The sequence below is a fragment of the Propithecus coquereli genome, unplaced genomic scaffold (assembly GCF_000956105.1).
Source record: "Propithecus coquereli isolate 6110/MARCELLA unplaced genomic scaffold, Pcoq_1.0 Scaffold222, whole genome shotgun sequence".
Classification (NCBI taxonomy): domain Eukaryota; kingdom Metazoa; phylum Chordata; class Mammalia; order Primates; family Indriidae; genus Propithecus; species Propithecus coquereli.
Genome location: NW_012147412.1, coordinates 1,981,506 through 1,995,948, shown reverse-complemented (window position 1 = coordinate 1,995,948; position 14,443 = coordinate 1,981,506). Strand labels below are relative to the sequence as shown.

At 46.1% G+C, this 14,443-nt stretch overlaps 1 protein-coding gene across 1 annotated transcript in view; it reads right to left on the bottom strand.

Annotated features, from left to right (window-relative positions):
* SORL1 (sortilin-related receptor, L(DLR class) A repeats containing) overlaps positions 1 to 14,443 on the bottom strand; it is a 165,151-nt gene that overhangs the window by 53,107 nt on the left and 97,601 nt on the right. Inside the window, exons 20-24 of the mRNA XM_012644914.1 lie at positions 14,014 to 14,260; positions 13,238 to 13,376; positions 6,449 to 6,622; positions 4,734 to 4,847; positions 566 to 688 (exon numbers count right to left, since the gene is read on the bottom strand). Coding sequence (XP_012500368.1) covers positions 566 to 688; positions 4,734 to 4,847; positions 6,449 to 6,622; positions 13,238 to 13,376; positions 14,014 to 14,260 — 797 coding nt within the window. The remainder of the gene's footprint in view (positions 1 to 565; positions 689 to 4,733; positions 4,848 to 6,448; positions 6,623 to 13,237; positions 13,377 to 14,013; positions 14,261 to 14,443) is intronic.

Here is a 14,443-nt window from a genome sequence, read left to right as displayed (position 1 = left end):
AGAGCTTATTGAATTAAACTGGTTAAAAAAAAAACAAACAGTTCACAAAGGTACAGATCTGTGTCTTTAGCACACTAATTTCACACCCATTCAGAGATATGGGCCAAGTCTGTACAGCTGTCAATAACTGAATTCATTCAGAAATCTTACTTCCTTACTAATTGCCTTTCATTTTTACAGCATCTCTCCAATCACCAAGCGAAGCAGGGTCATTTCCCCATCTTTCAGATTAGAAAACAGAGGCTAACCCAAGAGTAAATAAATGACAGGAACGGAGTCTAGGGCCATGAATCCAGGGTCCCATTAACTCTAGATCAAGTGTTTCCGGCAGAATTGAATCCTCATGAAAAGTAGCAAACAACCTCTTAAGAAATGAATGGAGGAAGGAAATGACCCAACCCTACCACGTGGATGGAGATGGTCATTCAGCTGGAATGTCGTAAATCCTGCAATGGCTATCAGAAACCCTCCACCTCCAACCCACCCTGTCCATCGGCACAGCCCAGTGAGCAAGCATGATGACCCCCTCTCCAGAACGCGGTTTCTGGATGGCATGTCCCCTTACCACAATGACTTTCATCACTGTTGTCTCCACAGTCATCCTCAAGGTCACATTTATAGGACAGTGGGATACAAGTCCCAGACTCCTGGCAACGAAACTGGGTGTCCAGATCACATATGGTGGTAGCTAAATGGGAGAGAAAGACATATTCCATTAGGTAAAATTAATTCCCCTTAGATACAAACATCCTACTGGAACACCAGTTACAAAATAGAAGGAAGCAGATTTGAACTCTAGCAACAAAAATTAAACTTAGACTTACAGAAGAAATAAACTGCGTGAGAAACTGAAATTTACAACCAAGGGAGATAAAGGTGTATCTTTCGTGGACAGCTTCCAGATCAGAACAGGGCTGGGAAAAGTGAGAAACTGTCGTCTGGCTGAGAGAGTGATGGGCTAGATCACCTCCTAAGATCCCTTCGGACATGAAGGTGTCTTCTTAAGTAAGTGGCACAAATACCTTTATCTACAAAACTACTACTAGGGAATCCCAATTTCACTCAGGCAGCTGGCACCTCATCGTCTAGCTGGAGAAGGCAGTGGAGGTAGAGTTCTGTAGTGGAAACACGGGTTCTGCCTGCAGTCAGTCAAGACTGGGCTTCAGGCTGGGCACGGTGGCTCACACCTGTATTCCTAGCACTCTGGGAGGCTGAGGTAGGAGGACTGCTCGAGCTCAGGCGTGCGAGACCAGAGTGAGCAAGAGCAAGACCTCGTCTCTACTAAAAATGGAAAAATTAGCTGGGTGTGGTAGCGAGTGCCTATAGTCCCAACTATTTAGGAGGCTGAGGCAGGAGGATGGCTTGAGCCCAGGAGTTTGAGGTTGCTGTGAGCTAGGCTGATGCCATGGCACTCTAGCCCAGGCAACAGGGAGAGACTTTGTCTCAAAAAAAAAAAAAAAAGACTGGGCTTCAAATCCAGGCTCTACCTCTTCCCTCCAGCAATTAATTTTAATGTCCATAAGGCTCGGTTTCCTCAACAGTAAAATGAGGGTTAGGAAATGTGGCCAAGCACCTGTGATCTCAGTCAGAAAGACTAGATTTGAATCCTGATTCTACTACCTACAACTTACACAAGTGAACCATTCCATGCCTCCATTCTCTCTACCACAAAATGGAGATAACACCTACCTGGTAGCACTGTTAGGAAGATAATAAGGGAACAGGTTTGGGACCAGACCCTACTAAACAGGCTGTAAATATAATGGGCTCTAAACAAATGTCACTTCTCTTCCTCAGCATTCGCATGCCCTTTTGGCATCAGAATGAGCACAGAACTACATTTTCTCTGTCTCCTATACAGAAATTTCTTGTGCTTAAGCACAATCCCTGGAACCCAGAAAAAGACACCCCAGGAAAGGTGCGAGGAAGGCAGGCTGCTGTCGGGAGCGGTGAGGTGCTACACCGACGGTGAAATGTGGCAGAACAGAATCCTGGGACGGAGGGTGGGGTGTGCGTGCGATGAAACGCCAAACGGCGGCACTGCTGTTAGACATCCCGGCAGCTTTTATTTGAGGCTCCATTTCTTCTCTGTAATTGAGCTCGTGGTGGGAGGCAGGGGATGAATGCAAAATGACAAGACTGCAGGGGATTCACGTCAAAACCCCAAGTGCCTGACAACCACCCAGCTGGAGAAGTCTGTTTAAGAGGGAGGGAAATCTACTGACAACATCCCTCCCACGTCCCTCCGTCCTCCCTCCTCTTCTGTTCCCTGGCAGCTGATGGGGAACCTCACTTCCATCCCCATCCAGCAGTACCCAGTCTCACGGCCTGTCCTCCTCCTGCAGCCCTGCCTGCGAACAGGGCGCCTCTCGCCATCTCGATAAGCACCTCCCTCCTCCACGTGCAACTTCCCTGATAAGGGAGCCACGCGTGAAGGCACAGATAAGCCCCTCTCTCTCGACTCCCAGGCTCCGTGTTTCATATCCCTCCATTCCTCATCTCCATGCCTCTGCCCCGTATGACCTGTGGGGACCTGAGCCAAGGGGAAGCGGGAAGGAGCAGAAAAGAGAGCAAGTCCCGGGGACTCCGGAAAGTCAATCCCAGCTGACACTCACACCAAGCGAGGAGGAGGGCAGCACCAGCACCGAACTTCACCCAGAGCAGGACCTTAAACTCTATGTTTAAGAAAACTGAAGAGGGAAACGGAGCTCAGAGGCTGAGCAGAAGGAAGCCACTGAGGGCAGGAGGCCGCTCCCAAAATATGGAGGCCTTCATTTCTCTCAAATCTCGGAACCAATACAAGATCCAGCTTGTCCATTTATTAGAAACCAAGCCCAAGGGCACGAGGAGGAATGACGTGCCACCTGTGTCCCTAGCTATTGGCTATGAGGTCATCTGGTGTGTATCTAGCTGCCTCCGCTGTGCCTATGACTGGGCAATTTCCTTGCAAAGTATTAATTCTAAGAAGTATCTCTTTCCCCACCCCAATATGTAATAAACTCCTTTTCACGATCTGCTTCAACGCTGTTAATAAGCATAAATGTTTTTAAAGAGCTTTGGCTATTGCCCCGCAATTATCACACCTTCCTGCCACTCTGGGTAGGTAGAGAAGGCTTTACAGGCCTTTTCTGCAGAAAAGACAGACACAGAGAGGCTTTCCAAAACCTGCCATTCAACAAGCTCTTCTCCCTCGGGGTGAAAGGCATCCACTGAGGCCAAGGGAAAATAATCGAGGCTTTGCAAATAACCTCCTATCAGCCAAAAGGGGCAGACGACAGGACCATAGGGCCCAGACAAGTTTGAGGGGCTGAATACTTCTCAAGTTGCCTTCTGGATGAAGTGGCATGGGACCCTGGCACAGGCTCCACGGGTGACAGGCTACGTATCTGCCAGGGGCCAGTTGAGTATCTAGAGCCTCTCATCAATCTGCTCTTACAGGACAAATTGGAAATGAGCCTCGGGGTTGCCAAAGGTAAAACACGTGAAAGAGGGGACCTCTAACCTGGTTTATCGCTTCCCTGCCTCTGGTCTTTCTTTCCCCAATGCACTCTGCTCACTGCTTATCTTTCCCAAGGTGAAATCGTATCATGGTTCCCAACTGCTCCTCCAATAACGTCCTCAAGGCCCTTGCTGACCTGGGCCCTGCGCACCCATCCAGCCTCACCTTGCCCCCCTGGGCCCACCCAATGTTTCCCGGCCATGCCAACTCTCCCCTGCTTGTCCTGTGCCTACGACATTCCTCCCTCCACCTCTGCGTGGTTCACCCAGGCACCCGACAGGGCCCTTCATTAGTGCCGACCCAAGTCTGACTTGGGTGCCTGTCCCACACGCACACGGCACGTCCCCATCACAGCACTCAGGGCTCCACTGTAGCTGCAGGCCTACCTTCCTGACGCCCACCTCAGACTGCGGACCCCGTCTCCACCTTGATCACCAATATACACCCAAGCCCAGCACAGAGTCCGGAACAGACGGTGTGCAATACACACTTGAATGTATGACTGACAGAAGGGCAAATCACCTCCTTATAATGTCAAAGCTATTAAAAATTAAGTGAAGAAAGGAGAAAATTTGTGGTTGACAAATTATCTGTTATAAGAGGTTGTTTTTTGTTAAATCCTGATAAACAGGGTCATATACTTTAGTTAGTAACTTAAAAATTATACAGTCCAAAGATGACATTTACATGGCACGCATACCAATGTCCCCACATTCTAGGCCAAACTACACACTACTAACCAACTAAACAATCTCTCTTGAGCCCGGTAAGCAGCCAACATCAACTCATTGGAATGCCACACAAGGTAATACCTGTTCCCCACCCCTGAAAAGGCTGAATATTGAATTTACAAATCAAACACTGTTATCTGGTCACCCGTCTAAGCCACCAGCGTTATTACAGTGCCAGAGCCAAGATTAGAGCCCAGATGACCAAATCCGCTCAGTTTCAGCCATGTGATGTTTATTTATACATCTCCTGTAATGAGTAGGCAACTAACTCATGTGGGTTGTTTTAAAAATAACATGTACCTAAAATTCATACTATGTATCTAACATATATATCCATATTTGGAAATGTTTTCTCCACCATCCAAGCCTTATCAACTTAGATGGGCATCACCAGTAATGGGCTTCTCACCCTGGACCTCAGGCCCCCGCGCGGGAAAAGCTGACCAGCCTTCCCAACGGTAAACGCTCACGTGCTGGTGACCCGGCAAAGCCAGGAGACTCACGGCAGTTCCTCTCGTCGCTCATGTCTCCGCAGTCGTTGTCGAAGTCACACCACCAAATGCTGTTGATACAGTTCCCGTTGCTGCAGCGATACTGGTTGCGGAGACAGGTGTTCTCTAACCATTGGGGAAACGAAACCAGCATTATTCTTACTGCTCAACCACAGGACTTTCTCTTTAGAGTTTCCATTTCTCTTCCTCAAATAACATCGTGCCTTTATGGTAAAGGGACAGGAAGAATGCCAAGCACGCTGTACACAGGGAAGGAGGCAGCCGACAGTAGCCCTCCTTCTTTTCTCTCTTAATTAAAAGTGAAGGAGTAGAGGCAGGCCAGAAGGAAGGAATGTTTAGAGGTGGTGACAATGATGGGAAAGAATAATGATGATGCCAGTTGGGCCCACTGAGTAGAGAATACACCACATCAACATTATAAAATGCTAATTACACAGGAACTCCTTAGTGGATTGTCTCCACAGTATTAAAACATACATATTCAATGTATCTATAGCTATATTTTTATGTAGTTATATATATCCTAATTCATTTAATTTATCAACCAAATGAGTTAGGAAGATTTTTTCTGTGTACTGAGAAATTTTTCTGCCCCCTGCCGGCTTTAAAGCAAGCACTTATAATTCCTTGCAGAAAAAAATGCATTGTTTGGCCAACTGGGTCAAGGACACGTGATGACTGGCCTCTTATTTGGTTAATCAATGGCATTCTGCCGGGGAATATGGAGGAGCCTTTTTCGCCACCTCTTGGAATTTAGTGTTGACTCTATTGGTTTCCAAATAGCTTTAAGATGACATGGCGAGACTGAGAGAGAAAGTCTCTTGTTTCTAAGAAAGGAAGGTTCATCTTTTCTCCAATTGTATTTCTTAAGGAAAATCAACTCTAAGCCTTCTTTTGTGTAACTCACTGCCTTGGACTCAGAGGCTGCTGTGAGCAGTCAGGTTAGGATTACAAAGCAAATGTAACCTTGGGAACAAGGCAAGGCAGGGTTTTTGCCACCAACCGAGGCGCTGCATGGCAAGGTGTCCTTCCAGGGCTTCACGTCATTGACAGAAATACGAGGCTGGGGACCAGGGATGTGATAAGGGTAAAAACTAGGCAGCAAGGAAAATCACATAGGTTTTCAGAGGGAAAAAAATTTAAATCCGTACATTCAAATTCAAAAGAGGAGTAGGCGTGAGGCTGTTACAGCCACTTGGTCACAGTTTGGACGTCAAGACTCAAATCCCTTTGCAGACACTGGTCTGGACGTTCAGGGTATTTGGGGCTGGGCTGGGCTGGGGCGAGAAGAAGGATGACTGCTAGGTGTGAGTAAGTCAACTGTGAAGGAGTCACACTAGCTATTGTTCCAAGTCAGGTTGGTCCAACTCACACGAAGCAAGAGAACATGGAGAACCTAAGAAGTGAGGGATAAGGAGGAGCAGCAGCAGCAAAAGAAAAGGAAGGTGGGCCCTGAATAAAGCCCATGTCATCCGACATAAAACCAAAAGCACAGCTGTTATTTTTAAATGAACAGCCTAGGCCTGTTCCGACTGAGGCCCAGAACCCAAACCAGGATTCTTGCACGTATCCGGTGGATCTGACTTTTACTTTGGACTTTTTCCAACAACACAGAAAAAGTTGGGAAACAGAGAGCACTGGGAGGGAGGAGGGATGGAAGGAAGGAGGGGGAGAGGATGATGGGCAGAAAAGAAAAAGGGATGTACCTTCTTTGACACAGGTGTTGTTCTTCAGCTGATAGCCCTGAGGGCAGTCACACATCAGGTCCCCGGAAGGGAGCACACTGCTGGACACACCCTCTGGACACCTGCAGCTTTTACTGTCGTTGGCCTTGGGCAGGCACAGCAGGCTGCATGGCCTGGGCACACAGGCATTGCTTCCTGGAGAGAAGACAAACAGCAGGAGGTGATGGGTTAACACATGCCACAAGGGAGGCCCTGAGTGGAAGAATGAGACCCACTGCACCCTCCTCGTCTTGTGGACGTGACAACGGGAAGCTCAGAAGGGTCAAGAGGCAAACTTTGGGGCACCTGCCGTGCTGACAACCTCTGCTTGCTTGGTGCCCTGAGCAAGGGCCTGACCCACACAGCCATGGTCTAACCCCAGCTAGATCAGACCCGGAGCCAAACTAGGCATCGGATGTTCCTCCTGGGAATTCTGGAATTGGGTTACTGAAAGAGAAGACAGAGACTAAGGAGCTAGAGCTGGGGAAAGGGTCACAGAGGGTGGGTGGCAAAGGTGGCGAATCACAAGCCAAAACCTGGCGGAAGTCAAAGCTGTGCAGAAACAAACCCTGGGGTATGCAGACAAGGTCAATTTGCAGAGTTAGGAGACTAAAGGAGACTTATGGAGGGAAGAGAGGATGACACCAGGGACTCAGCAAGAGAGAAAAGGTGGCCTTGCCATTGCTAGTCCAGGTCCCCTATGGTTCACCTAGACTTCCACCTTTGGGTTCCTTGCTATCTCCCTTTATTTTTCAATAACACTTTTCACTTGATCTAGCTTGAGTGGGTTTCTGTTCCTTAAGACCCAAAATTAGAATACCTGGGTAATGGTGGGGCAGGACAAAAATCCAGGCTCCCTTTCTCAACTCCGTTGTGCCAGGGCACAGGTGAGGTGCTAAATGAGGAGCCAACCACGGTACCCACTAGCCACCGTCAGGCAACGGATCCACACGAGGACCGGTTCACGCTGATCCAGCCACTACTGCCAGTCTTTTCTCTGGCTCAGCATGCCAAAGAGAGTGCCAGATACAGTCGATAAAATCCATCACTGCACTCTTGAGAGAGGCTTTGTGGATGGGCGAAGATGGCAAAGGTGTTTTCCCATCCCCTGCATCTTTCCTGGGATATGGGGTAGGAGGGTGCATAAATCATTTTGTAACAACTGGAAACAAGACACAACTATGCAGTCACAGAAAAGCCACAGAAATTGTGAAATGTCTGTGTTTTCTTTTGCTTGTGACTATTAATCACAAAAATGGGAAAAATAAACATAAAAGCTTTGATAAAACTCAACTGCTAATTCTTCAGTTGTGCCATCTCATGGACAGAGACAACCTCCCCCCACCAGAATAATATGCAAAAAATATTTCCATCCAGCCAAGTTTTCAGATCAGTCACGCCCATCCTGGCCTGCAGGCCGGAAAACAGGGTTCACCGAGGACAACCGTTATTGCTATGGGTGATGATACACCCAGTAGCTTTGGGTGTGCGGGCGCCTCATCGGTTATTAACTGACATTGCAAATAAAACATGAAAATCACAATGCTATCTCAATAATGTTATTGTGATGCCAAGGAAAAGAGAGTAAGAGGCATTATTAAATAGATAAGGAAGAGAAGTCCATGTGATGAAACATTCAAAAAGGTTCAGCAAACGACTCCATCAAACTATAATGACTTGATTACCAGAGTGGATTAACCAGTTGACGAGAGCAGAAGTCCCAGACCGCGGTTCACCCTGATTAGTCGTGGGCACAGACTGCTCCTTTAGCTCAAATGTACAAGCCACTGGCTACAAGAGGGAAGGTGGAATTGACACAGAGCCACCACTAATGAAAAACCACCCAAAAAAGGATGTGGAAAATGTACTTTATATTCAAAGGACAACATATCACTCAATGTTCCAAGATATTGAACAACAATAAAATATGATGTTAGTTAAAAATACTCAATCACGGGATCATATTTTTCACAAGGATTATGTCTGTGAAGTAACGTGACTAACATTTTCATATGCAGAGCAAATGTTCCTACCCAAACAGACAAGAGCTAAGAGTACAGAACTCAAAATGGGGTGTCATATTTCAGGAGGCTGATCTAGCCAAAGATGAACAAAACTGCCTGAGATGCAGTATCCAGGAGCAAATCCCAAACCAAGCCAACCAACTCATTACAAGAGGTAGGCAGAGCAGGAGTGTCCAGGCTGGTACGAAGCCACAGAACAGAAATGGGAGCGCTACATCAGAGAGAACATGGAAGAGGATGGAAGGAGAATTCAGCAGAATTCCCATGACAGCCACAGACCCTTTATCCAGGATGCCAATCATCTTGGGTTGGGGAGGCAGGCAATGTAAAGACCATCATCCCAAGGTGAAGAGTGGACAAGTGACAGCTATCATCTACAAAGATGCTCCCTTACAAGAACAAACACTTAGGCCCATGACGGCTTCGCTGGGCATATTCAGAACAAATTTTTAGATTTCCTCTTTGGAAAATTCTTCCAGAACCAGTTTAGGAGCCAAAAATGTAATTATCTCACTGAAGTGTCTATACGCTTGACAATTATCAAAATCAAATACACTCCAAATAATAAATATTTGCCCTCATTATATATATTTAAAAGCATGTACTTACTGCAGGCTCTGAAGGAGAATTCCAAAGCTCCAAAAGACTAAAGCCATTGCAGGAGCAATTGAATACATTGATAATCTTACAAAGTAACCTCTTTAAAGGAAAAATACTTTTGACAAAGAATAAATCCCAAAAATATTACTTAAAAATCAGCCAGGTATAAAAACAAAAAATGTACCCATTTATAACCAAATACCACAAACTGATATAAATGTTCCAAGTGAACAAAATTTTTATTACAAACTGGCATCAATCAAAATCTAGCACAGTGCTTCTAAATTGCTGTCATATTACCAGGGCTCTGCTAGTCCAACAACAGAACACAGAGAGAGCAGAAACTAGTAGTTTTTATTGAAGTTCAAGCTTTAAAGTCAACTAGGCCATAGTTCAAATTATTGCCACTCCCTAAAAGTGTGACATAGACAAGTTACTAAACCTGACTTTTACGTTCTTGTTATAAAGTAGAAATATTAATAGTATACATGGAAGTCTTTGGGAAGACTAAGTGAGGTTACACAAGCCCACAAAGCACATTACTGTGGTGCTTATGACACAGCAACCCCTCAATAAATGTAGTTATTATTATTTTTCTTTTACAACTTGGCTAATACAGTGGTCCCCCCTTGTCTGCGGGGGGTACATTCCAAGACCCACAGCTGATGGCCTGAAATCACAGCTAGTACCAAACACTATAGATGACATGCATGAATTTCTCTTTCCCTCTTCATAATTTCACAAATAGAAGATTTATTCTTATAGCAGATTTTCACAACCTTAGCATAGGATTTTTTTCCTTTCCTTATTAAGTCGAGAACTTTTATCTTTTCACTTAAAGGATGCACTTTCTAGGCCGGGCGCGGTGGCTCACACCTGTAATCCTAGCACCCTGGGAGGCTGAGGCGGGAGGATCCCTCAAGGTCAGGAGTTCAAGATCAGCCTGAACAAGAGCGAGACTCCGTCTCTACTAAAAATAGAAAGAAATTATCTGGACAACTAAAAATATATATAGAAAAAATTAGCTGGGCATGGTGGCGCATGCCTGTAGTCCTAGCTATTTGGGAGGCTGAGGCAGGAGGATCCCTTGAGCCCAGGAGTTTGAGGTTGCTGTGAGCTAGGCTGATGCAACGACACTCTAGCCTGGGCAACAGAGTGAGACTCTGTCTCAAAAAAAGAAAAAGAAAAAAACAAAAGGATGCACTTTCTGGCTTCTCTTCGGCATATCTGAACTGTCAGCCTCACTACTCTTGAGTTTTGGGGCTATTATGAAGAAAAATAAGGGTGACCTGAACACAAGCACTGTGATATCGGGGCAGTCGATCTGGTGAGCGAGATGGCTACGACGTGGGTAGAGTAGACAGCGTGATCTGCTGGTCAAAGGGATGATTCGTGTCCTCCATGGGACAGAGTAGAGTGGCCGAAAATTTCATCATGTTACTCAGAATGGCACACTAATTCAAAAGTTAGTAATTGATAATTTCTGTACTTTTCTATTTATTGATATTATTTTCAAACAGTGGTTGACTGCAGGGAACTAGAACCATGGAAAGAGAAATTACAGATAAGGGGAACTGCTGCAGAGAGTCTTGAATGTGTTAGGAGCAGTCAACAAAAATAATAAAGCCTGACTGCCATCAGGGGTTGCCAGTATGCACTGTGGATTCGCAGGACCCTCTCAGTGTCCAAAACTGCAGGCAGGTTAGAGCAAACAAGTTGAAGGTCATAGACACGCAGTGTATACAGGCAGTACTGACAACCAGACACCAGAGCAAAAGCTTTCATTGAACCCAAACTGGCCTGAGAGATGACAAACTTGCTTCTCTGGCCCTGTGTTCGGCGACAGGAGGTCTCTTGCTCACAACCAAAGGAGAGTAAGAGAGAATCCCAAAGGCAAATGGAGAAAGGAGCAAAGTGAGGCGGTACTGGCCCTGGGCCAAAGGGACAGTCACAACTGACTCTGCACAGATCCGAGTCTGTGTTCTACCTGCCGGCACACATTTCCCTTTTAAACCAGCCTTTCCTCTACCCAGACCCCACTTCAATCCCCAGAATTACTCTGGCTAGTTTAAATGAAAGCAACTCCTTGAGGCATGAAGGGGACACCACACCCCAGGTGAGACTCGCAGGCTTGTCTGTCCAGCACCAGGCCACCATGTATGGCACATGCTCAGACCACAAATTCCCTCCCCACTGCTCCCTGGTCACGGGCATGACTGCAGGTCAGCTGTGCTCAAGCTGTTGGGATGAAGTGGCCCACCAAGACCAGCGAGTGGGAACCTAGGGACCACCAGCTTCATCTGAACACGGTGTTTGAGAAGCTGCTGTGTGCACAAACGCATGCTTACAAGCACTTGTGAAAATGAAGACCTGCTCTTGTGCACTGGGTGGTAACCTAGAGAAAGGCTGGAAATCCACTCTGCCAGCCAGCAAGGCAGATCACATGGAGCAAGTGTCCGCCATCAACAGAGGCCCCGAGATTTTAGTCACTGGAGCTAAGAAGCAAGATCCCTTCATCTCTCCCCATTTTAACACATTAACTGCCACGTGAGTTGTATTTAACTCACGCTAGTTTTGAGCCCAGGGCCTCATAAAGCAAAACCTGGGCAAAACCCTGCAGTTGGTTCATGAAAACCTTACTTGTTGATGATCTTATTGTTATAATTAATATTGAAAAATGTATTCTAAAAACATGGATTAAATGAATAGAAGTCAGTAAATTTCATTTTTCATTAAATTAGAAAGGATTATTTTGTTTTCAAAGTTTTTATTCTATTTTTGTAACAAAACACCATGGCCCCAAGGAAAAAAATTTTTTTTCTAGTGTGGCAGTCAATGTGTTAAAACAGGCGCCTCGTCTAAGAAAGAATGTGACTTCTCCATATAGTGCCAGAGCTGCAACAAAAGCCAAGCTCCTAAACTAGTCAGGGCACTTTGGGGAAGCTAATTAATATCTAAGATTTAATTTCCTAATCTATAAACCATGGATCATAATATGAGCCCTCCCTGCCTCACAGGTCAGTTGTGAAGACATAACAATACAGACTTGTATTTGTAAGACACTTTACAGTTTTGTAAGGGCGTTCTCATGCGATCTTTGTGGTCCCAAAGGGATAACGATGAGATCTATAACTGTATTATTTCCCCTGTCAATTTTCTCTTAGCACAAGGTCAGCCAAAAGCCACAAAACAATATCAACATTCTAGTTCAAAACAGGAAACCTAGCAGAGTTTGTCAATAAAGGAGAGTCAGCAGACCCGGGATGCTATTTAATCCTGCTGAGATAAAGAGGGAAATTCTTAAAGGGACTATTCTTCTTGGGAATACACTGATCTTTCCCCTTTAGAATGAACAGTATGGTTGGGAGATAAGGAAGGTATAGGACAGTCAAGGAAGGATTAAGGACTCTCTACCAAATAGTCTGAGACTCTAGGCCCTGCAGATCAAAGCCTCATGGCAGTTCTTGAAGCCTCACCCAACAGATCTCTAAGACAACTACTGTTTACACCCATTGCAACTCTTCCCCCTCCCTTTTCATCCCTTCTTTCAACAAATATGAACTGAACACCTACTAAGTTCTAAACACTGGTGGATTGTTGAGGAAAAATAAAAGACATACTCTCCTCCTTCATGGGGTTTAGAGTTTCACGGTAGGGAAAATTAAATAAAGCAACACATCACTACACACACCACTGCAACAGAGGTAGGTACGTTCAACAAGCAATAGGTCATCTGCACAGCTGCAGAACAAGAAGGGAGCCCTGCGAGGAAGCAACAACTGTCTCAGCACTCAGCACGGCGTCGCTCCCTGTAAGTGTGCCAAACGCGGATTAAGCACATGCTGGGACGCTCCCAGCTGCAACAGAAGCCACACCACCAATCAGTAAGGGGCCAAGGGCAGGAGGAGGGTGTAATTACCCACCAAGCACCAACACTCTAGGCAGCAAAAAACATGCTGTCTTCCAGCTGTTTGTGTATCGTCAGAAAAGAAATTAAGATGTCATTAGGAAGAAATTAAATAATGTGCACGTTGTCGTGACAACAAAGACGCAGGCTGCCAGATCCTGCTCCGAGCGGAGATTGCCCACACACAGCCCCTTTCTTGAGATCAACTCTGCAGAGACAAAGGAGGAGACTCTGCCTTACCAGTGTTCTTCCCCTTGTAGAAAATCTTCATGTCCATCAACCCCGTGAGCTGGCTGGCCAGAATCTCCATCTGGGCCCCGCTGTATTTGGAAGCTCGGAATATGCTAAGTTGTGTCCAGTCATCCCAGTAGATTTCATTCTAAAAAGAAAACCTTTGCCTGTTAGTCCAGCTCTTCAGTTCTTTATTCTGGTCTCTCTGTAGGGACAAGAGCTCCCATGTGCGCAGGAGACAACCACCATTTATTGGCTGCATGATCGACCTGATCAAGAGTCCACTTAAATGCAAGAGTCACTGATTTTATCTGAACTTTACCAGATATCCACACAGAAGGAAACGCCCAAAAGCAACTATCTGATAAGCATTCGAGTTTGACCACAAGCCCAGTCCCCTCAGTTTGAAATCTGCTTCCCAGTGTTGAGAAGAGCCATTCTGTTCTCTAGTGTCAAAAGAGAACTGCAAGGCCTCATAGGTAGTGCAGAGCTCACCTGAAGTCATGGGGGAATGCAGTGAGCAAACTCCGCAAGAGATGAAGACACCAAGCCCCCAAATGAGGCTCCTGGCACTGAAGGGCAGGACAAGAATGGTCATGGAAAGTAACCTTCACTTTTAACCTTTGGAAACGTGAACCCCGGCGCCCCTGGCATTCCTTCAAATGAGCTCTTTTTTAAATGTAAGACAGCATCTCTGCAAAAGCCCAGAGATGACAGGTTCTTGTCCTCAGGTGCTCTTCACCAACTCTAGCAGAACGCCTGACAGTGGCCACAAATGGGCTCACCTTAAAGACAGCGATGGCATAGGGGTGTGGGAGGTTATCCAGGATGACCGAGCGCCGCTGGCCGCTGAAAGTGATCCGCTCAATGCAGTCCAGGTAGGCATCCGTCCAGTAGATCCACTGGTCGTCCACGGAGATGCCGTTGGGCCACTTCACATCCTCGGACACAAGACGATATACAGCAGAACCATCCATGTCACTCCGATAAATCCCAGGCTTCAGGTCTCCCCAGTCCGTCCAGAACATCACCCTGGTCAAAATGGAGACAGAACGCACGTCCCATAAAAACTAGAGGAAAGGGAGCTCAAATACTCCTCCAAAAAGGTAAGAAATCCCTCTAGAACAATAAGGCCAGTTATTGCAGCATTATTATATTTAATAATAATCTATAATTGTAATAGTTGAAACCACTTAATTCCTTGACCCAGAAATC